This window comes from Conger conger, chromosome 11, assembly GCF_963514075.1.
Source record: "Conger conger chromosome 11, fConCon1.1, whole genome shotgun sequence".
NCBI classification, from domain to species: Eukaryota; Metazoa; Chordata; class Actinopteri; order Anguilliformes; family Congridae; genus Conger; species Conger conger.
Window position 1 is genome coordinate 25,616,715 of NC_083770.1, and position 24,552 is coordinate 25,641,266.

General features: G+C 39.2%; 2 protein-coding genes and 1 long non-coding RNA gene across 3 annotated transcripts; 2 read left to right on the forward strand and 1 right to left on the reverse strand.

Moving 5' to 3' along the window:
• Positions 1 to 355: 355 nt before the first annotated feature.
• On the forward strand, positions 356 to 6,197 carry cfap73 (cilia and flagella associated protein 73). Its single transcript, XM_061260868.1, has 8 exons — positions 356 to 564; positions 793 to 895; positions 1,683 to 1,787; positions 2,639 to 2,839; positions 3,573 to 3,794; positions 4,345 to 4,503; positions 4,848 to 4,939; positions 5,462 to 6,197. Exons 1-7 carry the CDS (start codon positions 509 to 511, stop codon positions 4,935 to 4,937), a joined length of 936 nt encoding a protein of 311 aa, XP_061116852.1. The 5' UTR covers positions 356 to 508; the 3' UTR covers positions 4,938 to 4,939; positions 5,462 to 6,197.
• LOC133140721 (uncharacterized) lies at positions 3,829 to 7,282 on the reverse strand. Its single transcript, XR_009710028.1, has 3 exons — positions 7,239 to 7,282; positions 4,829 to 4,905; positions 3,829 to 4,729 (listed from the first exon to the last, which is right to left on the reverse strand). It is a non-coding gene; the product is annotated as an uncharacterized LOC133140721 (long non-coding RNA).
• A 1,775-nt stretch (positions 7,283 to 9,057) lies between these two features.
• Positions 9,058 to 21,981, forward strand: LOC133140719 (taperin-like). The gene is made up of 4 exons (XM_061260867.1): positions 9,058 to 11,172; positions 18,951 to 19,134; positions 20,049 to 20,176; positions 20,432 to 21,981. The coding sequence occupies exons 1-4, from the start codon at positions 9,160 to 9,162 to the stop codon at positions 20,492 to 20,494; spliced, it is 2,388 nt and encodes a 795-aa protein (XP_061116851.1). The 5' UTR covers positions 9,058 to 9,159; the 3' UTR covers positions 20,495 to 21,981.
• The last annotated feature ends 2,571 nt before the right edge of the window (positions 21,982 to 24,552 follow it).

Consider the following 24,552-nt stretch of genomic DNA (forward strand, 5'->3'; position numbering starts at 1 on the left):
TTAGGTCTGGTGTCTCTCATCTTCCTCTTGAAAATACCCCATAGATTCTCTATGGGGATCAGGTCAGGTGAGTTGGCTGGCCAATCAAACGCACAGGGTTGGTTGTCACACTATATAAATATTGTAGTGACCAAAGAAGTTTTACATTTGTATGCCTACCTTGTGGTTAAAAAAAATGCAGGGCAAATGTATAGAAATGCTTTACATGATTTACGTGGTTCATTATGTAGCCTAGCTGAATGAGTTTTTGAATGAGTGCTTTTAATGAACAGCGTGTGCAACGAGTACAAGAATGAGTAAGCACATGACAAGTGATTTCGGCTGCATTGTCATTTTGAAGCCCATACTGATCAACGAATAGGCTGCCAACAGGGGCGTCATTGAGACAGATACAAGACGCTTTGTTTGTTACCTTGGTAACAAGAACCGAGTACGGAACGGACGCTGTCGTTGGAAGCAAAGCTACCAAATTATTGTCAGGTAGTTTGAAGCAAACCGCCCATAGAAAATGACTTTGGATTTAAAGGATTACTTCCGAACGTTCTATGAAGAACAACTGACAATGTGAGTGTGAATGTTTCCCCTGTTAGTCTATAGCCAACAATTTCGTCTACAGAGAATCTAAATTCCTTCGCAAATGTTTGCTAGTTATTGTTGTAAGTGACCTAAAATACAAAACTTTCCAATGTCGGAATTGCTTCGCACCACTGAAAGCTGAAAGACGTTCGTGGATACACGCAGTTTTTTTTTAAATAGCTTGTTTAATTGTTTTTACTCTGTAATATTGTGAAGTCTGCCAGTGCCGGTTGAAGTGCACGTGACGGGGGCAACTCGACTGTTGGAGAAGAAGAATGAGATGAAGGATGTGGAACAAGCACTCGCAGCACAGAAGGAGGTTCTCAAAATTAAAACTGCACACTGCTCCCCTACTAAAATATAGTTATTTTAACCCCAGTAAATGGATTCAAACTTTTCTGCCGAGACGTATGCCATAATTGCTGTTATATTACCCAATATTAAACAATGCTCGGATAAATAGCTTGTGGGGATTCTGGGGAAGTAAACTGAGCTTATACTTTAATTATACTTGCATCGTCATAATCACTACGATCGCGCCATCCGCACTTCGAAAAACAATATACAGCTGAAAACTCTACTACTCCCTCATTCAGTACTCCAAATGATACCGTTTGGTTATTTTGTTCATCTGGAAACATGAAACAGTAGCCTTGAATACTCAAAAATGGTCATTCAGTTCACTGCATGGCGATTTTTTAAATTCCATAAGTATCGTTACCGATACATCCGATTTACCTCCCTTTAACCCCTTTACCACTTTTGCTCACCTAAAAATTGGGTGGTCTGATGCCAAAGGGGATATTTTCCAAGTATTTTGACACATCTAGGTGTAAATACCAGGAAATAAAAACCCATTAGCACACACTGATTTTATGCGTGACATTGCTAGACTGGCTAGTGTTTGTGGCTGCAGTTGTGCTGATACAAGGCAGACAACGATAGAACCTCTGCAATTACCAATGGAGATGCGCGGCAGAATTTGAATTGCGGACAGTTTGACCACCGTTTTTCGCAGTGCGGATGGCGTGACCGCAGTGTCGTAATCCTAACGCAGTGTCAGTAATTAAATTAAATGTCATGCCAGTGCCTGTTGTGTTCTTTAGGAGTTCCAAATGAGAATGGAGAGTGTTCAGCAGCGCAAGGACGACCTGATAGAACAAAAGGAGCAAATGAAAGAGCAGCTGACTAAATTCGACACATTTGTCAAAGTAGGTGTGAATCCCAACACCAGTGGCTGAAAGTTAACCTGCACCCCTTTCTAATTCACAGACTGAATGATGTAGAGTGTGCAATCATGCAGCATTTGTGTATTATTATAATGCTACAATACGGTTCTATGAATTGGCAGGAATGTAGTTGTTAACTACTACTGGGCGGCCTGTAGCGTAGTGGTTAAGGTACATGACTTTGACCCGCTAGGTCAGTGGTTCGATGCCCGGTGTAGCCACAATAAGATCTGCACAGCCGTTGGGCCCTTAACCCTGCATTGCTCCAGGGGAGGATTGTCTCCTGCTTAGTCTAATCAACTGTACGTCGCTCTGGATAAGAGCATCTGCCAAATGCCATTAATGTAAAAACTAACTACTACTTGGAAGTTAATCTGTACAGCTTTGTTAATGTATTTGTACATCATGAGTTCATGTTAACTACCACATTATTTATTGTCATATTGGAATGAAAAAAAAAAATCTCACTGACATGTTGACTCACCCTCTGTCTGTGTTTATAGTCCTTAAATTCGGGTTTCCAAATATACAGTTGACGGGTCGTCACTCTGTACCAAAACATTGTATAATATGAAAACAGGTTCACAGCATATAGGCTAATCTATAAGATATGGAACTATAAAGTATATAGTTCCATATCTTAGGCACATAAAAACAGAAAGAAGCCTCTCCGCTCTTGTTGTGCTTTGCTTTTGGAACTTGAAGCAAGTCTGCTACTGTAAAGGTCAAAAGATGATGACCATGCATTAGTCTCATCTACTGCTAATGAAGACATGTGCTCATGTTTCTATGTCAGCCTCTGACAGGAAATATGTCACTTTTACCATTTGTAGGAGAATGAATCAAAGTGCAGTCGAGCCAAGAAAAACGCAAGCGCTGATAAGGAGCTGGTGCGGCAGAAGGAGCTGGAGATAGAGCGTCTGGAAAAGGAGATCACCATCCTGCAGGCCAGGAAAGACGTGCTGGAGGAAAGGGTGCAGAGGAATGCCATCTACTGGGAGTTCTTAGAGAAAGTCATTAAGAAATCCAAGAAGGTGACGATATTTAGGAATATTTATTTTGCCAAATATTCTTAAGAGAATCTCTCTTCTGCTTTGCCTGTTCTGGTACAATAATACAAAAGCACTGTTACTGTGGGAAACAAAGTTACAGTGGGAGTTTTTTTTCTTTTCAGACACACTGTTATAGCCAGCAAAAACTGGATATAGGATACAGGTGGTGAACAGAAATGTGGTTAAAGGTACATGGGTCTAATCCCAAAGTAATATTGTATTATTATTATTATTATTAATACTAATGATAATAATAATAACACATAATATGTATATTTATGGGGGCAGTACATATGGTGGACTCATCGGAATATTATGCATTGGTAAAACAAATTACTGATATCAACATAACGCAGTATGATTGACTTAACATCACCTTACTCAGGTCTGACCTGGTTGGCACTCTGATGTGATCCACCCAAATCCACCCAATTTCTGCGGATGTGCTTAGCTAGTAAATTAATGACGAATTAGTCCTTCAGACAAATTGTGATCTTGGTAATGCGATCTCCGATTGCAATATTTTAATAAATGCTGATAATTTGCACCTTAACCCTGTAAATGGTTTTATTACAATTATCTTTATTTATTACAGTTTATTCACAGATGGAAAATGTATTCCTGTTCTTAAACCCATTCAAGTTTTAACCCAGAACTTCAGGTTTAACCCTGCACATTAATGCTGCCTCTTTGGTCGCTCTGCTTTGGCCCGCAGTTTGAGGAAGCCCGGGAGCTCCTGGGTCGCACGGACACCTTGCTGATCACGCGGGACCAGCTGCTGGAGAAGGAGAGTGAGGGGCAGGAGCGCAGGGAAGCCCTGCGGATGGAGCTGCGCCATTTTGTTGAGGAGCAGAGCAATCTTGTCCTGCATCGCAATAACCAGCTGTCAGCTTTACAGACCCAGCTAGACCGCACGCGGATGCTGGCTTTCAAATGGGTACACCCTCCCCCAGCAACCAGCCGCTGTCCCAACCGCACAAGCCCCTTCCCATGATTCATAATCAATCCATATATAGGAGCATGGAAGAGAGTTGCAGGTTCTGTTCACACCATTTCCTGATTACAGTTAAGGCCCATCCACACCATGAACTATAACTAACAGTAACTATAACGATAACGACGTGAGCATCCATTACATTACATTATTGGCATTTGGCAGACGCTCTTATCCAGAGCGACGTACAGTTGATTAGACTAATCAGGAGACAATCCTCCCCTGGAGCAATGCAGGGTTAAAGGCCTTGCTCAAGGGCCCAACGGCTGTACGGATTTTATTGTGGCTACACCGGGATTAGAACCACCAACCTTGCGTGTCCCAGTCAATTACCTTAACCACTACGCTACAGGCCACACTGATGAAACTTTCTGTAAACAGTGGCACCAAGCCATTTCACTCCAATTTTTTAGCCTTGCTTAGTCCTACTTTGCATTTGGCATAGGCTACACGTGCTTGTCTGAAAGCAAACTCTTCTTTTTCGGATAAACAGGAAAGCACATGGAACCACATCCAGTCCACTGCAGCGAAGGAGACCCTCCTCCTGGGACAGATAAAGGTGGTGACCCTTAATCTCTTCCACATGATGGGTGGGAAGACAGGCCAGGACAAGGCTGTAGCCATTGAGGACACTGCACAGCAGCTGGAACAGGTAAGTAGAGCTGAAACAAGTTTTAATCCAGACATTGCCAGTACCAGTTGTGGCCAGGTTTTCAGTCAGACAGCTCAGAAGTTGTCAGGATGATCCTCGTTCGACTGGTTCCAAGCAAGGCCCCTGCTTGTCTGGGTGCCTACAGTTTAACTGCATGACATGTGCAGTCGTCTGATGCACTACCGTGCAGGACTCCGAAACCAATGAAAATTATGCAAGGAAAGGCCTACAGTTGGAAAATGATGGAAGAAGCATGTTGCTTGGTAAAAAATTATGTTTCAATGAATACTTGAATTATGACCAAAAACAAAGAAGATAAACTTACACTGTTGTACTCTTACCAGATCCAGCTCTTCATCCAGGATAAGGCTGACATGGTTTATGATCTGAGAAGGGCTAGCTCTGGTTCAATAGGAAACATCAACAAGGAATAGAGGTAAGAGTCAAGTGTACAACATACTTGCAGTAGAATACCATCAAAATTCATATAGAAATTTTTTTTTCAATGGTGTAATTTATCTGCTATTGCAGTGATTTAACTATCCCGATGATGGCTACTGGAATTTGGCTACAGTACCATACAATATTTTCTGATCCATTTTGGGCCGTGTATTTGGAAATAAATCTGATATCTGCATCAACTGTCAACTAAACACATGGATTGGAATTCCCCGGTCATTTGGATTTGCACATCATTCCAAATGCAGTATTCTTATATTCTTTTACATTTGAATTATGTGTAACACACTGTGTGTGCAACCAGCACTCATAATGTTAAATGTTAAAATAAGTGAAATGGAGGATGAAGGCTCAGGGCTGTGAATGAACACAGGTTATGGGGTGAAGAGTTACTACAGGCAAAAATAGAGGGAATGTCTGTTGCAGAACTCTAAAGGTGTGTCAGACAGTAACAGCTTGACTTATTAATGACTTAATGTATCATTTGTGTCCGTTGCAGATGGCGATATGGCTGTGCCTGTATCAGTAGCCAAACACTTGTGTATGTGGACTGTTTCAAGTGTAAACCATGTTAACACACATATCAGATATGGGTCACTTTTCAAAGTAGATGTAAACAGGTGGAAATATCAGATACAGGCACAAAAATCGGAACTGGGCATCAAGACCTGTGGCATAAACATAGACTTAGTGCTTAGACATTGTTACTTGCAGCAATATTCATGTTATTATTTGCCAAGTCTTTGTATATTTAAATTATAACAGAAAAGAGGTCATAGAATCAGTTAATATTGTTTAAGCAATATTTGAGTTTTTTTTCTCTTTTTACATGCCCTCCCTATACTGCCTCTCTGACTTCGCCAATTTCAACCCTTGGTTTTCATTTGGATGGAAAACAGAGTAATGTACTGTCATATAGTAAGGTTCCAGAACAATGACATCCACTTTTGAAAAGCACTGGGGGTAAAGAGATTTGACATTGAGGGAAACCCTCTCTTAAGGTTTAGAAAACTTGGGAGTCAGTTTTTTTTAAATAGTAGATAATGAAGTGAAATGAGATTGAGCATTGACTGCATGGTAATTTCAGACATACAGTAGGGTGTGTCAACAAATCTGTAAATGCGTACATAGATATACATTTCAGCACCCCTGGTTTAAATGTCTTACAATGAATCTGTATGTGATCGAAAACAAACCTGAACTCAAAATGGTACATCATATTTTCTTTTAAGAGATTGTGGGGGGGGGAGAGTATTTGTTGTACAGAACAAATAAAAATTGGAAACCCAAGAGAATTGTAGTTGTGAACACTGAATTTGCATTACGTTTTAGATATAATTACATACACTTTATTGGACTTTTTTTAGATTAAGTCATCTGCTGCTGTAGCCTATCCACTTAGAGGTTTGACACATTGTGTGTTCAGAGATGCTCTTCTGCATACCGCTGTTATAATGCGTGGTTATTTGTGTTACTGTCACCTTCCTGTCTAGCCCTTCTCTGACCTCTCTCATTAACAATGCATTTCTGCATGTAGAACTGCTGCTCACTGGATGTTTTTTTATTTTTCACACCATCCCCTGCAAGCTCAAGTGACTGTTGTTTGTCCCAGGAGATTAGCAGTTTCTGAGATACTCAAACCACCCTGTCTGGCACCAACAATCATTCCATGGTCAAAGTCAATTAAATCACATTTCTTGGACCCAAACACCCATGCAAATCAACCTAAAGGTGCTCACACACCAAATTTGGCGACCACATGACGCGTCGTACTCCGAAGTTTTCTGTTTAATGCATCAAGATACAGTTTAATAGGTGGTATTGTAGGTGGGTGATTGATGGCTCCATGGGATCAATACGAAGAGGGACGTAATCTACCGCAGAACAGTCGGCACCTGACTGGATAGCAATGCGTTTGTTTGTTTCTGCAAAACAAAACGGACCATTTATACACTTTATTTTATTCCTCCTAAACAATCCACTATGTTTCTGAAAGCATTTGAGGAGAGAAATAAACAATACAGCTACTGAATCTTGATTCATATTTTATCTGCATCACCTATTTTGATAGTTTTATCCTAGTTTTGTGAGCCATAAAACGAATGAAAGCAGTGCTATCCAATCAGGTGCAGACAATGTTCTGTGGGAGACTACGTCCTTCTTAGTACAGACCTCATTCCCTTCAAAAGTATCTATGGTTTATGGGAGTTTTTTTTAAATCCTTTTTTTCATCCCATGGAGCAATTTATCAGACGGAACCCACCTATAGTACTCACCATTAAACGGACAGATTTTGGGTACTATGCATCACCGTGTACGGTGGCCGGATTTGGTTTGTGAGCACCTTAACTCTCCCCATATGAAATAAAATTTCTGAATTAGAAACAATTAGGTAATTGACTGTGCAATTGCATTGCTTATGGGGACCCTCAGAGGATAACCATCGAAATACAAGTTTAAATCCCTGCAAGTCACATGGTGCAAACAAACTGGCAGCCCTACTCATAAAACAAGTAAGGAACTCATGCTCTTTTAATTTCGTCAGTTGTTTTCAGGTGCACTAGTTTCTCTTTTGACTTGTTGAGCTGCATGCTATAGCCCCAGTTAGCCACGGGGTGGAGCCATTGAGTTGTGCCATGTATCAGCCCTTAATCACCTGGCCCCTCAAGCTATGCATAGATGGAGTGCTGGCAAGGTCTGAGAAACAGTCTACTACGACGGAGGAGTTCAAACAAACATTTTTATTCTTGTACTCCATGCAATCAGGAGTGTATTACAAAAACAGAGGAATTGGCCTTGCTGTTCCAATTCCTTTGGAGGGGACTGTAGTATCTATAACATGAACACCCAAGTGAGGTTAGTACATCTATGTAATAATTAGGGCTCAAAGCAGTATATTCATAACTAACAAGTGTATTTAATGTCCTTTCCATTTTAAGATGCACTCGTGCTAGTATTAGACTGCCACAATGGAATGCAGAACAAAAACATCAGTGTGAAATATAACACTGGTTGTTATCAGAAACTAGTTATATATTTAGTCTCTGATATCTAATCTCTCAAAACTGGAAAGAAATGTGGCCTAGTTTGAAAACTGCTTTAGAGTTTGTCTGCTATTACTTTATGGAGAGATCAAACTTTCTGTGCACTCAATTGATCAATGAAAGCAGTTAATGAAACACTTAACTCGCCTCACCTTGTTGTTTCTTGGGTCTGAATCAGTTACTGATTTTAAGGTGAAAACAAAAACCAGCACACCCTGCAGCTCTCCAGGACCAGGGTTGCCGACCTCTGGGCTACGACACTCCCAATTTGAATCTGATCCTCTGACACTACAACACTTAATAGGCTTATGCATATTAATAACCAGAAATGCTGATATCATTATTTTCTGCTCAAAAAGCCAGTTTCCCCCTTGGAATTCATTCACTTTTGACAGCAAATAAAAAATACTTCCAATCACATATTGATGTTAATTCTGTGTATTATATTAAAAAGTAAAATCACTTATCTTTCTGACGTAGATGGGAATACACTAATTCGCCAAGGTACTGCATACTTGAACCCTAGCCACATTTCCTATGATATTTTATATAAGTGGCACCATTTCTGGACAGTGGAGGATCCCAGGTTTTCAGAACACCCACAAATAATTGAGACACTCTGCCCAGGGGAGGCAGAAGAGCATGATATAATTGATCCATTCACCTGTACTAGCAGTAAATAGCAATACACTAATTTGAGTAAGCACACCACAGCTGGACCCAAACAATATTTTCTATAATATTTTTGATATCCATTACATCATATAAATGTAATGAAGGGTTGTACATTTCAAAATACCCCCATATCATCGACACTGTCTAGTTGGTATAATATCAAGTTAGCTTGTTATTACATACTTTTTTTTGCTACCTTTTTTGTAATATATAACACGCATGTATAATTTTTTTGTAACATTGTGATATGTGTGTATGTTTTTAACATATATTGAATGTTTGTATTTTAAGTGTGTATATTTCTTAACATTACATGGGTGACAGGTGGAGAGGGCGGAGTCGGGAAAGCGCTCATAGGAAGTCGCTGGAACAGCGATGGAGAGATGCGTGCGTGTGTGCTGTGAACAGTGGATTGTGAGTTAAGTGGCTGCAAAGGACACAACTTCGACTTCGGTTTCGAAAATAACGTCTCAGCAAAATGTCTGGTGATGAAATAAACGTATTCCGCTGCGAGACAGAATCGGACAGCTCGTTACCGCCCTGGAAGAGAGAGATTCTGGAACGGAGAAAAGCAAAGAACCGAGGTGCATTCGACTCATTCTCCAGTGCTTTCACATCTCGGGTTAACGACGAGACGCATGGGAAGAATGGCAGGTCTGAAAAGTCTAGTACTTCTAATGGGAACTTTACAGTTACTTCTGCTTTTGCATGTAAGCGCGTTTGCACTCCTGCCTTCCTCACTCCGCTTAAAACAAACAAAAAGCCATGGTCTGCTTTCGACCACTATGACATTACTGTACCGGACAAGAATGTTTGTTGCCATAGCGAACAAGAGAGTTTGGTTTTGTCGGACAGTCTGGGCCCATTACACGATAATCTCTTTATTAAAATGGAAAGGGAGAGTAAAAAGCGCCAGGACCAAGAGAACGCTGCACGATCCATACAACACATATTAGAGTTGTACGGCGGTGTGCCTGGCATCCGCACTATTCGCGCTGAGAACATTATAATTATAGAATCCGACCCGGATTACTTGCGAATGCCTCCAGATTTTAGAACTGCCACCAAACCGCAACATAACGGTAGCTACAGCTCCCTAAAAGACCTGTTGGATCAGAAATGTACTTCAGTGACTGAGATACATGCAGAAGAAGTGGTCATCTACAATTCAAAATTAAGCAAAAGTGAGGAAAACCTGAGCACATTAGGTCATTATGGTACTGATGAGGAACTAGTACACATACAGGGCCAGGGCAGGGTCAACCGTATGCTGCAGAAGTTTGACTGTAATTATGACAAACTCCAGCCTAGGTCCCGCAGCAGCGAAAACCTGCTGGATATAGACACCCGCTCAGACAGGCGGAGACTTCAGCCTAAACCACAACTAAATCCAGTGCCAAAGTTTGTGACACCTGCAAAATCCAGCTCACCAGTTTTAAGTTCAGAACCAGTGCATACACATTTAGTCTTCCAGAGCTCAAAGTCTTCCCCATCTTCCCAATCTCATACCTTGTCTTCTGTTGAAAAGCAGGAGAGTGGTACACCCTTTTCTGTATCCCTCCAGTCTGAGTGGGAGGGGGAATCCAGTACACCAGTGAACGTGAGGTTTCCGACTAAACTCTCGAGAGGGAAGTGCTGGGATGCTCCAGAAGAGTCTTCCAAACCCAAAGTGCCAAGCTCTTTGGGGAGACCCAGCAATGTTCCAGACGGTCCATCTTGTCGCCTGTCGCCCCAGTCCTCTACCTTTGAAATCCGCCCCGCTCCTCGCCCGGACTTGTCCTTGTTGCCAGACGACGACATCCAGGCACGTGCCCTTGCCAACCTGCGCCTGCAGTCCCGCAACTCTTTCACCGTCATACCGAAATGCAGGATGCCTGTGTTGTCCAAAGCTGAGCCTTCAAGTCCCATCAAACCTGCATCCTCTCCTTCCCCACAACCCGTAGCACCTGAGCCTCTGGCCACTACAGTGCCAAAGCCCACACCCCCAGCCTTGCCTCCACGCTCACCTAGTCCCCCCAAAAAAGAGGAGATGGTTCCCGGGCATGCTGTAACAGAGCTGCCTGAACCAGATGTCCCTGTGAATCCTTGTGCCTCGCCCTCATCATCCACCGTGGACTTCACACTGGATCCCCCTATGCAGTTGACGCTACCCAAAGAGCCCCTTTGTATAGACCAGCTGCCAGTCACTAATATAGATGATGTAGTTGTAGAGCCAGTGTGGGCTGCTCCAAGCTCTTTGGTTCACCAGCGGAAGGGAAACACCTTCACGGTGGTGCCTAAACGTAGGCCTGACTCCCAGGTTGCGTCTCTGGAGCCCCAAGAGCCTGGGGCTGACCGGCCAAATCCCACCCAGGTGCCCAAGCAGCCCCCCTATGCAGAGCTTGGTTCACTCCTAAAGAAACGCTATCCTAAAGCAGAAGAGATAGAGGTCATCGGTGGATATCTCTCTCTCAGCCGTTCATGCCTTTCCAAAACCACTACCCGCAAGAAGGTAAGCATCTTAACATGTGCACAGGCTATAGTACTGAACTGGTGTTCTATTAATTGTAGAACAGTGTTAAGCACTCAAGGCATCTGTTAAGATATACCATTTTTATTGAAAAGCCGGTTGGATTACCACCTTATCTTTTCAAAGGTATGCACTGTATACTTTGGCATCTTATTTGGGTGTACTTATTAAGGTTCAACTGAATCACAATATCCATCACCTACCTTCATGTGTTCTTGTACATTTTGAGACAACAAAATGCCTTGGCACTGTTAGTCATGTAAGCTGGTGCTGTTGATCTGCCATGTTTTGTGTGGGTGCAGTAGATTTGTTTACATTCACAGGCAGGTAGTTTAGTAGGCTTCCTGACACAGATTCAATCAACATTCATCCTTAAGTTGAATTTACATTATTTCATTCAGAAAGACAGTTTAGTCAGTTCAGCTATTACTACATCTAAATTGTCAAACTGAGTTCATGATGACAAAGCGAAATGTTTTTAATATAAGGCCACAAAGGGAGATTCATATGTGGAATGGAGTTCACTGCCCTACAGGCTGCACCACACACTCTCACTCCATTTTTATATATCCTAACAATGTTATATGTAATGGTTGCATATGAAACTAGTCTCAGTGAAACAGGCATTTCAGATGCAAACATGGGAGAGGATTCAGACTAATCTTTAAACAGATTGTGTTGGCTGTATTATTTCCTAATACTTATAGGCAAGCCTGCAAACAGACAATGCATGCCATGTTTAATTTTTTTATTATATTTTATCATTGTGCAATTATTATATATTTGGTAGAAATTAATGTTCTTTTAAATTGGCTTATACAGCATGTGATGGTGTAATATGAATGTCCAAGTTACTATTCAAAATCAACTCCTGAGTGTTTTTTGCAGTGCATGATTGTTCCCTAAACATTATTGGTTGGTTGATACTTGAAATCACAGCCTCAAATCTAGATTACTTTAAATCAGTAGATTTGTTGTGTGTATGCTGTAGTACTGCTGAAATCTGTTTTTGTTCTGGAAATCAGAAGAACTGAAAGTCATAAGCATTTAGGGCCGTTGCATATTCCTGGAAACCTTTCATTCTCTGATTCCATATTCTGTAAATGTAGAGTACATTTAGCTGAACAGATCCCTGTCAATGTAAGAGGCTTCTAATTTACTCATCTGACTTACAGTGGGCTCCAGAATAATTGACACCCTTAATAAAAAAGGCTACATATGATAAATACAGATGAGCTATGTTATGTTCAAACATATAGGACTATATGAAGATACTATACTTTTATTTAAATATTTACTTTGATGTTTCAGTGTTATTTTCATTCAGTAATCTCATGAAAACTATAGGTGTTCGCACCCCTAACAATTATTGTAAATAAAATCAAATTTAAATGGCCAATAAAATGTTACTTAATTTAGTTAATCTCAGTCTAAAGGAACTATATTGTGTAATCCCATCAATTCCTATTTCATGGGAAAAAAAGAAATGCCTAAACCGTTAAACATACCTCTTAGTACTGTAAGGGCAAGAATAAAAAAATAAAAAACAAATGGAAGAGGACGCAAGTGCATTTTATCCCCACGGATGGTGAGGAAGATGGTGAGTGATGCCATAAAGAGCCTTTGGATCCTGGGTTAAGAACTGCAGAGATTGGTTGCATCTTGTGGTCACACCAAGTCACAAAGAGAACCATAAAACGGTTGGTTGCACAAAGACAGCCCTTACTGAGCACAATAAACAAAACCAAGCATCTGAAATTTGCTAATCCTCACCTCATTGAAATTTTAACTGGGAACTGTGTGCTATGGTCAGATGAGACCAAAATTGAATGTTTTTACCACACACACCATCAATGTGTTTGGAAATAAAAGAGGAATGCATACAGGGAGAAGCCAGTGTTCCGGGGGACTATTTAAGATCAATGGCATAATGAATACAACAAAGTAGAAGACAATTCTGGCAGAAAATCTGGTTGGCTCTACTAGGAAGCTGAGACTTGGTTGTAGTTCAATTATCCAGCAGGACAATGACTCCAAACATGCATTATTCACATCACATCCATGTTCTGCAATGGCCATCTCAGTCTCCAGACTTCAATCCCATCAAACTTAAGAAGGGGGTCCATAAGCACAAACCCAAGGATATCAATGATTCTCAAAGGTTCTGCATGGAGGAATGGTCAAAAATCCCTCCAAATGTGTTCTCTAACCTTATTACAAATTATAGGAAAAGACTCTTTGTAAGGAGTGGTTGCACAAAGTATTAAACCAGGAATGCCAATAATTATGAAACCTGTTTTTTGGAGAAATACATTTTTTATTTGAAAAATCTAAGACGGATTGATTCCATTGAATAATGAATAAACCACTTGGCCTTTGTCTAGAGCAAATTACAGTTTACATTCTTATTACATACAATACATTTATAGCTGGATATTTACAGGTACAGTGGTGTGCTAAAATATGGGCACCCCTGGTCAAAAAGGCTTTTAAAATTAATATCTAAGTGAACAGATGCAAACCATTATATAAATATAATCCATTAATCAGATTAATGAAATAGGCCCTAGTTCTTATCTTTGTTGTACTGTTAGCACTAGAAATTGTACTTCCCTCTAGGGTCTTCAGTGCACTTATCCCTGGTTATGGGTATGCACTTTGCACTTTGATCTATGTTGCTCTGGATAAGTACATTACAGTACATGCCAATAATGTACTGTAATGTAATGAATTCACCTCCATACGTAACAGTTGGTAAGGTGTTCTTCTCAACAAAGACTTGACCCTTTTTTCTCCAAGCATACCTTCTTTAGTGATGGCCAAAAAGTTCCATTATGTTTTCATCAGTCCAAAGCACATTGTTCCAAAAGGCTTCAGGCTTCTCAATGTTTTCTTTTGCATACTTCAGATGCTTAATTTTGTCTTGGTCATTCTCCCTGGCAACTCTGCCTTGTAGGTCTTTGTTGTTTAAAGTATGTTGTATTGTTGTCCTGTGAACAGCTAGACCTGTTTTTGCTACTCTTTTGCAACGATGTGTGGGTGCATTTCTCTCCAGGTCTCGGCCATTCTATCTGAAAACGTTCTTGTCTTCTGGACCTTGCCTTGACTTCAACTGTTCCATTCATTTTTCATTTTTAATAATGTTTGTGTCAGTGGCAATAGGTTTGAAACATTTAGAGTTTTTGTAGCCTTCTTGGAGGAAATTAACCATCTTCATTCTGAAATTATAACTGTTTAGAGGGAACCCATGGTTGTTCACACCAGATAGAACAGCCACTGCAGTTGGATACTTTAGGCATGGAGTTATAGAAGGCCCTGAAATTATACTCACCTGACTCATTGAAGCCCTAATTAGTAAATCACCTGGGTCCGGGCCTTGGTAATCGTCTTTTTTATAAAAGTAATAACGAATAATCCAAAAGGGTTCCCAAACATTTGCACAAGGCCCTTCCCCTTTTTTTTTTATATATAATTTATAAACGGTAAAAAATAAAAAAGCAATCTTGCTTTAAAATTTTCAGAAAGGTCTCAAATGTAACTCCTTTAGAGTTCCTTTAGAGTACAGATTTCCTTTTGATCATGTACAGATTCATTGTAACAGACATGTAAACCAGGGGTGCCCAAATTGTTGCACTCCAATGTACAACTCAGGTTAAGTACTTTGCTCAATGCTTGCAGTAAGTATGTTTTCTAAGTTCCATGACCATTATGCTACACTGCTATCCTGCAAGAAGGAAAGGGCATGAGAGAGGGCGTGAACTCACTTTGCTTTACAGTACAGTACAGTACCTATATGGGCCAATCGATATTCATTTGGACATAAAATTCCCTTAATATCTTGGATTTTCCTGAACCTGTCCGCAAAGAAGCTCGCTATGGAGGAATGATATCTAACATTTATTTGAGATTTGGGTCGCATTTGTTGCTTTTAAGAAATCAAAATGACCATTCTGGAGCATGTTTTGGCCCCAAAGATACCTTCATTAATGTGCTGTAATTTGTATACGTCATACCGACCATTATAGTCCTGATGGGGTGTGCAGGAAACGGTGATTTTCTATGTTATTTTTGTACAGTAATTTATTAATTTAGAAAATTTCTAAGTAATTTTGCTAATTTTGCTCCTCAATATTGACAATATTATTTGGCTCATATTGGTATTGGTAGATGGCAACTTAAAACAATCTTCTCAGCAGCATTGGCCAATAAGCTATGATAATGGCCTGTGATGGCTCATTAGGATGATGAAGCAGAGGAAATGCATTTGATCAGCTGCTGATGATCTAAATTAAGTGCATAGGTCATGCTCAGAAAAGAAGCTTAATCATAGTCTGAACCTTTTTATTTCTTATTTTCAATATTATTTACCCGCCAAAATCAAGGACAGATACTTGGTAGCTGTCTAGGCCTATGCTATGCTTAATTTGGAAAGGCTGTTGAATTATCTTTATGCAAAGATAATGTTATATATTTCTTCTTCATAGGCTGACTGCTGTGCCAATTTACTTATTTTTGCTATAATGTAAAACAGGGAGGTAACGGTATCAATATCAGCCAGTATCGCCTGCCAAATATCAGTTAATGATATTTTCCACAGAAATATTTCAATGTCAAACAAACAATGCAGACAATCATCAGACCAACAACAAATGCAGACAAGCAACTACCAAAGCAATATTTTGACTGTAATGCTCAATAGTAGCACAATCCAAGCAGCCAAGTACTGCAGATCACAGAGAACATGCACCACATGTTCTACAGAGCTTATTTCAGTGTGATGTAACCTAAACAAGAATAGCTGTGGTCATATTCCATCATGCATTCCACTTTTTCAGAATAATGGAGACATGGAGATGGAACATTATTCTGAATACTGTGTGCTCTAAATGCAGTTCATGTTTGTATTTTCCAACAGAAAATATAGAATGTTTCAGCCTGTGCTGTTCCATCTCAATCTCAAACAGTGGAATGTAGGTGTCAGTGTAATTAAGAGGCATTTTGGAGTGGTAGTTATTTCATCAAGCGTGTTTCCCTGTTTACGCATCTTTGTGCATACTTGGTTGAGCAATATTAAGTATCTGCCCAGATTCCATACCAAGGTGGGAACCAAGTGGTAGTACTTGTGTATTAAGTAGCATGTGTATTAAGCCTTTACCTTTCATTTAACCAGTGCAAATGAAAGTGATGTGTGTGTCACGGTAGCCTGTAAGAGGAGCCAGTCCCACTGCTGTGAAGCGTCCCTGTTTTGGTGCCCAGAAAGCAGATGGTGTGCCTGAAATACCCCCACCCCCACTGCTTGTGCAGCTTCTGTGTTACAGGAAACCTGTAGGTGTGGCGTCAGTTTCGCTGGCTGCCCTTCTGCTTCTCTACCACTCCCACTTCACTCTTTCCACTTTCCATGCCCACCTCTCCATTTTGTCTGGTTGTTTGTTCATTTGACAGCAGTAGGGCGACATCGTTATATTCTTAATAATAAGCAGCCTACATGTCAGTGTAGATTGACATGTCAGTTTAGAGTTGTGTGTTTGGTTATCCTGCTGCAGAACTGAGTGTAATTTCTTCACAAAAAACATCAAAAAAAGGGTCTGCAGTCAGGTAACTCCAGATAATATTCAGGTCACCTTGGACAAGGCATTCCCAAAGCAAATAGTTTGCTGCACACACAAGTAGTTGATTTTGATTTAGACTTAGTACTGTGAACAATAGTTTTGTATGGGCCCCATTTTTTTCCTTTAAGAGAAAATGTTGACGCCGTTATACATTTTTTTCATTCCTGAAGGTGGACCTCGGCTGTGTGTAAAAGTCCACACTGCCTTTTAATTATTTACTTCCCCTATACTTGAACTGTGCCCCATTCCTCAGCCTTTACAGCCCCTGCTGTGTGATTCCTTCAGTCTCTCCTGTTCTTTGCTCTTTCATTCTACTTTTCATTTTTCCCCTCTTTTCTTCCTGCTGTCCTCCCTTTGTCCTCTCTTGTGAGGCTCTCTCCACCACCGCCAACATTTTCTTGGCAATTTTAGAGGTTCTAGCTGGTGGAAGCCTGTTTCTTCCATCACCTTGCCATCACATGTGATCACATGGTGGAATAAATGTGCATAACTTTAATTTGTTAATTAGTTCCAGTTAGTTGGTGCCTTTATCACGTTGGACCTTTTTGAAGAAACCAAGGATCTCATTAGGGATCCTTTGCTTTAATGAGGTGTTCCAGGATTCTGCTTAGAAATGGAAGTGTGTTTTACTTATGAGTCTGAGCAGTACTGCCAAAGTGGCCCGACTTATCAAGCTGAACATTGTGTTTTTATGTCATACGAAATCTGTCATACAAGACATACAATACATTCAATGGCCACTTTATTCAGTCCACCTATCTAGTACTCAGTATTATGTATATTCCATCCTTGTTCCATCCATGTTTCCTTTCCATTACAATTAACCACTGAACTAAATAATTAGTCCTCCAGGGGAATAATTGAAATTCAAGTTTAAATACCCGTGGGTCACACTACAGACACCTATGGCATCAGATGTACTCTACAACACATCCACGCTTAACCTACAATAACAAGATGGTACCAATCCTGTCATAATAGCATTACGCTCCGGTGCTTACCATTTCCTACCACATTATGTGGGATCTTTCCTGTTCTACACATTAAATATCTAAATATTACAATGCAAAATGTACTAGTCATCAAACTCACATGCGTATACCCGTATGTATTTTCCAGTTGTCCAATCTACCATTTTATTCTATTTTACAGTAATAAGGATAATTATTATGTGTTATGAAAACCAACTAGTTGAGAACATCTGTTTGACCCCATTCCTACCATATTATTATGCACTCACTATATGTTTGCATTGGTTGGCTCTTCCATCAGAAAATGGAAGAAAATGGTTCAATTTGAACCTCAATATCTCACTCATTTTTAAAACCAATCTCAGTGCCATTTCACAGGTCTACTACAATAGAAACAGGCCTGCCAACCTCTTTCTCAATCCTGTGCTTTCATGCAGACTTACCATAGCCATCCATAGCACATCTTTATTCATACACAGAGCTTGAAAGCTCTCATGGCTTGTTATACAGGGTAGATTTGTAATGGAATCACAATATAGTCCATCATCAAAGCAATCACAAGTGAAGTGTTTGCTGCGTTCGTCCTACAGTGCTCTAAGTTTGAGGTCTTTCGGAAAACTGTGAAAACTACAACTTGTATCTGTATTGTTCTTGGCCTGCTTGAGGCAGCCAACAAGCTCAATGAGGCATTTTAAATATTGACATTATTAGACATAAGTCAGCTCTTGTTCAATTTGTAGTTATATCTGCACTGAAATGTAAACCACTGCAACCATGTGATGTTACACTCCCTAGATGCTTGGTGAACTTAAATATTGTGGCGTCCAGGAAATTCAAGCCTGGATAAGCCCCTAATTTTGTGGTAAATAAAATAAAAACTAAATCTCAAAAAACAAAAACTAAATCTCAAAAAACAATCTGCTCTTTTCCTAAGGCATATCCCCTTTTATTACTATTACCACTACTGAAGCTATTACTTTCCATTTGATTTGTTAAAAAATGTGCTCTTAATGGACCTGCCTGAATTCAAAAAACGTTAAATGAAAGAAAAAAATTAAATTAGACATACTGCTCTTCAGATACACACAACCCATAATCATGGCGACCAACAGAAAAGGGTATAGCAAAGGAAGACATGACCCAGGATTTAGGCTAACCCCTCTCCCTCCTCTGCCCACAGTTGAAGATTTCCTTCAATGAGTCAAGCCTTCACAGTACTTTCGAGTACCCCTCAGAGAGCAGTCTAGTGGATGGAGGGGAGGTTGAGGATGAAGAAGAAGAGGAAGGCGTTCCTGCCACCACAAGATTCCAGATCCCCCGTCCCAGTTATATAAGCTCCCCTACCAACTCCACTAGTAACATTGGTGAGAGAGAGAAAGAAAATGTACTGGGAGACTGAAGTTTAATTAAAAGGATGCAATAAGGTTTTACATACCAGCTTTGGTACATATCTGCAATGGCTCAGGAAACCGGTTCAACACACCAGTGGGGTGTGGATGGCTGTAGGTGCAATAGGAATCATAGAGGTGGTTGTGAGGAGTATGTAGGACTGTGGCTCCCTAACTCATTCCTGGGGGCTCCCTGTGTATGCTGGTTTTTGTTCCAACCAAAATTGCAATCTCAGAATTTTAACAGTTTCATTTGGCTAAATTAGGTGCTTCATGTTTAAAGGGGTTATGTAAGCCACATTATGTTCAATATAGCTATGCATGCCCTACATAATAAAATTCACAATATAAAGTTCATATTGTGCTATATTGCAAACGACTGCATAAAAATAAGTAAATTGCTAAATCATCTAATTAAAGCCTGTGTTGAATCAATAGGCTCCTAATTGGTGAAAGTGTGGACACCTGGCTACTAAAACTAACCATCAGGAAGATAATGGAAAAAATTACAGACAAAATGATAAAGAGCCAAATCTGTATGATGTTCATTATTCATGAAATAACATAAATAGGAGCAAAAATGTATTTATGTAATTGTTTGCAATATAGCACAATATGAACTTCATGCCATGCCAAATTAACTGCTTGTTAAAATTCTGAGATTGCAATTATGGTTGGAAGAAAACCAGCATACGCAGGGGGCCCCTAGGACCGAGTTTTGGAAATGTGACAGGTTTTTTTGTTCAGCGGACAGTAGAGACACCTGTTGGTCAGAGTAGGCGAATGTATCCTTTTATGTGAGAGATTCTATATTAATAGGTTTTCACTTGTTTTTATGTAAATGTTAGCGACTGATCTATTATATCCCCTCTTTTCATGTCTAATTACAGATCTCTCCAGTTACACTCCCAAGCACTCTGTGGATTTCAGTGCTTGGCAGGAACATAAGAATGATGTCCATGTCGTTTCTGGGGATTGCAACACAGAAGGTGCTGAGCTGTGTCTAGAGGAAGTCATGGTAAGATTTACCACTTTTTTAATGAGTGTAGAGCTTTGGCTGTTTTTAAACATTCATCTATTTTGACAAAGGAATATATTCAGAAACGTGTTCATAAATATAGGTCTGGCCTGTATTCTACACTCTGCAGTCAGGTCATATAATTGTTCATTTTGCCACCAAATTATAGTAATGCGATGTTTTGTACGACAGCACGTGATCTCATGATTGTCATAATCAGTTATTTATTTAACTCAAGCTTCCTTACTTCCTCAGCTCACCCCAGCTGTTGGGTCCCCCGTCTCAGACTTCCACAGTGACCCCGCGCTCTACTTCTGACATACCTAGACCACATGGTGAAAGCCGCAGCCAGGTGGCAGCCATGAGCTACAGAGTGCCACAGGACCAAATCCACACACAGCAGCAACTCTGCCCAGAACTGAACACACAACCTCTAGGCTTCTGGAAAATCGCCCTGCAATTCTCTATTGAATTTAATAGCCATCGTACCCAAAACCTGAACAATTGAGTTCAACCAAGTAATTCACCAGACACAAAGCACCCAACTCTCAATTAAATATGCATCACCATATGGTGACTTGGAGCTAGCAAAGAGTCAAACATAAACTGGCTGTGCCAATAATTGTACCTACAGAAAGAAATTGTACTTTCCAGAAAACAGTTCTTACAGAAAAGGTACTGCTCTATGGCAGGGACAGAAAACTAGGCAACAAAATTTTTTAGGAGAGTTTTTATTCATTGACTTTAAGTGAAGGCTGGAGGTTGCCATAATCCTTCCTTTAAGTCTGCATCTGTGTATATGAATCCTCCTTGACCTGGAACACAAATCTATACTTTTCATGCATGTGTATGCTCTACAATACTAGATATCATTCTGGCCATTCCACATTTAAAGACTCTGATGTATTACTCATGTGTCTTATGTCCCAAGTAATAGGAAAACAACATTTATTTACATTGTACATTCTGTGCTATGAAAAAGTATTTCCCTTTCCTAATTGCCTCGATTACTGCATATTTGCATATTAGGCAAAGGAACCGAGTAAATGCAAACCCCATTTAAAAACCCCATTTATCATTTAATTAATAAAGTTATGAAATACTTCACATGGGCAATATGGGTAATTGCCCCCTTAGTTACATAATCAACCAATTAACCTCAATTAATTAATTTAATTGATCTTTGGATTCAGCTGACTAATTGCATCCAGCCCTGTTGAATCTAAACCTTACTCATATTGAACCTTTATGGAGCGGATTTAATGGCAATAGCATTTACACGTTTTGCACATCATAAGTTTATTTTCTGAACTGTAAAACCCAATCCACATGTGTATTGCAAATTGTTAATGTATTTTGTGAATTGCAAAACACAACACTTGTTGTAGGCATAACAAAATTACAAATCCTGTTCTATGCATACAACGCATTTTGGCACAATTGTTCTATGTAGGACAGGAAACAAATCACAATCGCCAATGAAAATTAAGGTATCCTGACTTGAACCCAATAGAGATGCTGTGGCAGGACCTGAAACAAGCAGTTTGTACTTGAAAATTGTTTGTCTGAATTAAACCAATTATGCAAAGAAGAAGGGGCTAAAATTCCTCCACAGCAGTGTAAAAGGCTGATGTCAAATTATTTGAGGCATTTGGTTGCAGTCACTGGTGACGAATATGCAATAATAGAGGAAATCAGGAAGGCCAATACCTTTTCATGGCACTCTATTATACTTATATGTTCAATAATTAGGGCTGTCAAAATTAATGGGTAAAGTCTTGAAATTAATGTAATGCCTGCTTAATCCCCCCCCCACCCCCCCCCCTCCATTGGCTGTGGCAATTATAACCAATTCTCAACCAATGAGCTTGTATAGTTTGGTATTGTACAGCTATACAATGTTTCAGTGTCGGTCTGAAGTACTGAAGTTGGAGAACAAAGCTTTTCATTTTCTCATCTAATATGTGTAATAAATTTCAGTTCTCTCCATTTATTGCTGACAAACTTTTTCCATGTCAAATATTTTTTTTATATATGTTGAAGAAAAGCTAATTTCTCTCTCTTTTATTACATTAGGTGAAGTAAACCTTGGCAAACTGTGATATTACTTTATAAGTGGCATACGCTGTATTTAGAGGAAGTCAGAAGTACGTTAGGGGGTTGTATTCTATTGTATTATTGAATTGACATTTTTACCGGAACGGAAATTTAACTGAAATTCTTAATGAAAGTAATGTCAAAATTCTAAAAGCCAAAATCTTCTATTAGGTTAAATTGAGTTGCATCCAGGCCATTATATTTATTTTGTTACTTGCAAGTAAATAATTGAGGTCTATTTAAATGTTATGTCAATATGAATTAATATATCTAGCACTGTATAGAAATGTAAATTATAATTGATCTTTTGCGAGTTTAAATTTCATTTTGTCATTTGGCAGCCCTAATAAAACCAAGCAATACACTGTAGTAACTAGGAATTACAACCATATTGCATATTCTTTTCCAAAACTACATACAGTACACACACACACACACACACACACACGCACACACACAAAATGTGAATTTCAAGAGGGTGTGTTTTTAAGGAAAAAATGGTAACCAGAAAAATGTATCTGCAGTCTGATACATGGATGACAAATAAAGAAACATGCTCAAAAAGGTTTAATTTTTTGTTTGGCTCTACAGTGGCATGACAAAAAGATGTACTTATCAGTGTAAAGCTAGCCACAATAAGAAATCAACTTCCATTGTAATTTCCTGACCAAGTTTTGAAATAAATGTCAAGATTACTTACATTATTGGACTATTGGCTATAATTTTCATGTAATTCTACTTCAATAAGCATGGAAAAACCATATGATTTCATATAAAACAAACATAATAGTATGGCTTATTGTAAAAGCTTACAAGTTAGTTGATCCACAATTTCAATACTTTTGGTCCAAAATAAATACACATGCAAATTAGGTGCTTTTTTGTCCTTAATTTGCAGAAGACACTTTTAAAAAAAATATGTTATAGGGTTGACACGCCTTTAGATATTAAGTTTTCATGTTATGCCTACTATCAGCAACAGCAAACCTCTGAGTATGATCAGAAGATAGGTCTAACACGTGAATTCTTAATGTTGCCTATCATTTTCTTTTTCACCTCAAATATTACTTGTCTTCCCATTTGTTTCATCACATGACTGAAAAACTAAAAATGAAAATTAAAAAACTAAAAAACGAAATTGCATAATAGTTGTTGCACAGACCTGGGTCCTGGAAATAGGTTGAAAGTACAGAACATTAGAGAACCAAACATACTGGGAAAGAAGTTCTGAAATGGTCATTGTGAACTAGCTCTAAGTGCCAGACATTTTATTGTTTCCCCCAATGTGTGTTTCCCTCACAGTCCCTCCAATAACAGACTCTCCAATGGTGAGAGTTCCAACCAACGGGTATCAGGGAGCATGTGACAAATGCTGGGGGAGGTGGGATGCCTGTGTCTATTGATTCATATTTCCTCAAAATTCCCCCCAAAGCAATTCAGTACCCAAAACCTAAAATTATGCAGCAGATACAGCAACAGATATATACAATCGGACGACTGTATGATACAAAAATAAATTCATAATTAATCAATCCGTGTGCAAGTTTCTGAACTGAGCAACAATCCTCATTTGATAACCTATTACCATATATATATATATATATATATATATATATATATATATATATATATATATCAGATGAAGTAAATAGCAATGTATTTATCTGTATGATGTGGAATAAGTTAGTCTTATTATCGGTTCCATCAAAACAGAATTCACACAAAAATAAATACAAACACTTTGAGAAAATAACAGTAGTAGCCTAAAATAACTGAAGCGAGAAAAGGTGCCAGTTTAGATCAGAACTGAATACTGCAGATTTGCACATTATTTATTTTTTATTATATTATTTCAGTACACTCAGTGACCAATTTATTAGGTAGACCTGAACTCCAGGGCCAGGTTCAGCCCGCCAAACATAGAAAAATATTTATTTAAACTGAAACATAGGCCTATATCATACACCCCTGACACACCCATGAAACGGGAGCAAACATACCTCAAAGCCTGTTCTAAAACATTGCAAACCATGGAAAACATATCGTTCAACAATGAAGCCATAGCAAAACATTATCAGATTTAACATGTCCCAGCTTGTTAATGCAAAAATTTAATCAATATTCAATATATAAATATATAAATATCAGAATGGGGAATAAATGTGATCTAAGTGACTTTGACCATGGACTGATTGTTGGTGCCTGACAGAAACTGCTGATCTCCTTGGATTTTCACACACAACAGTCAAACACACAAAACTTTGTTCACACACAACAGA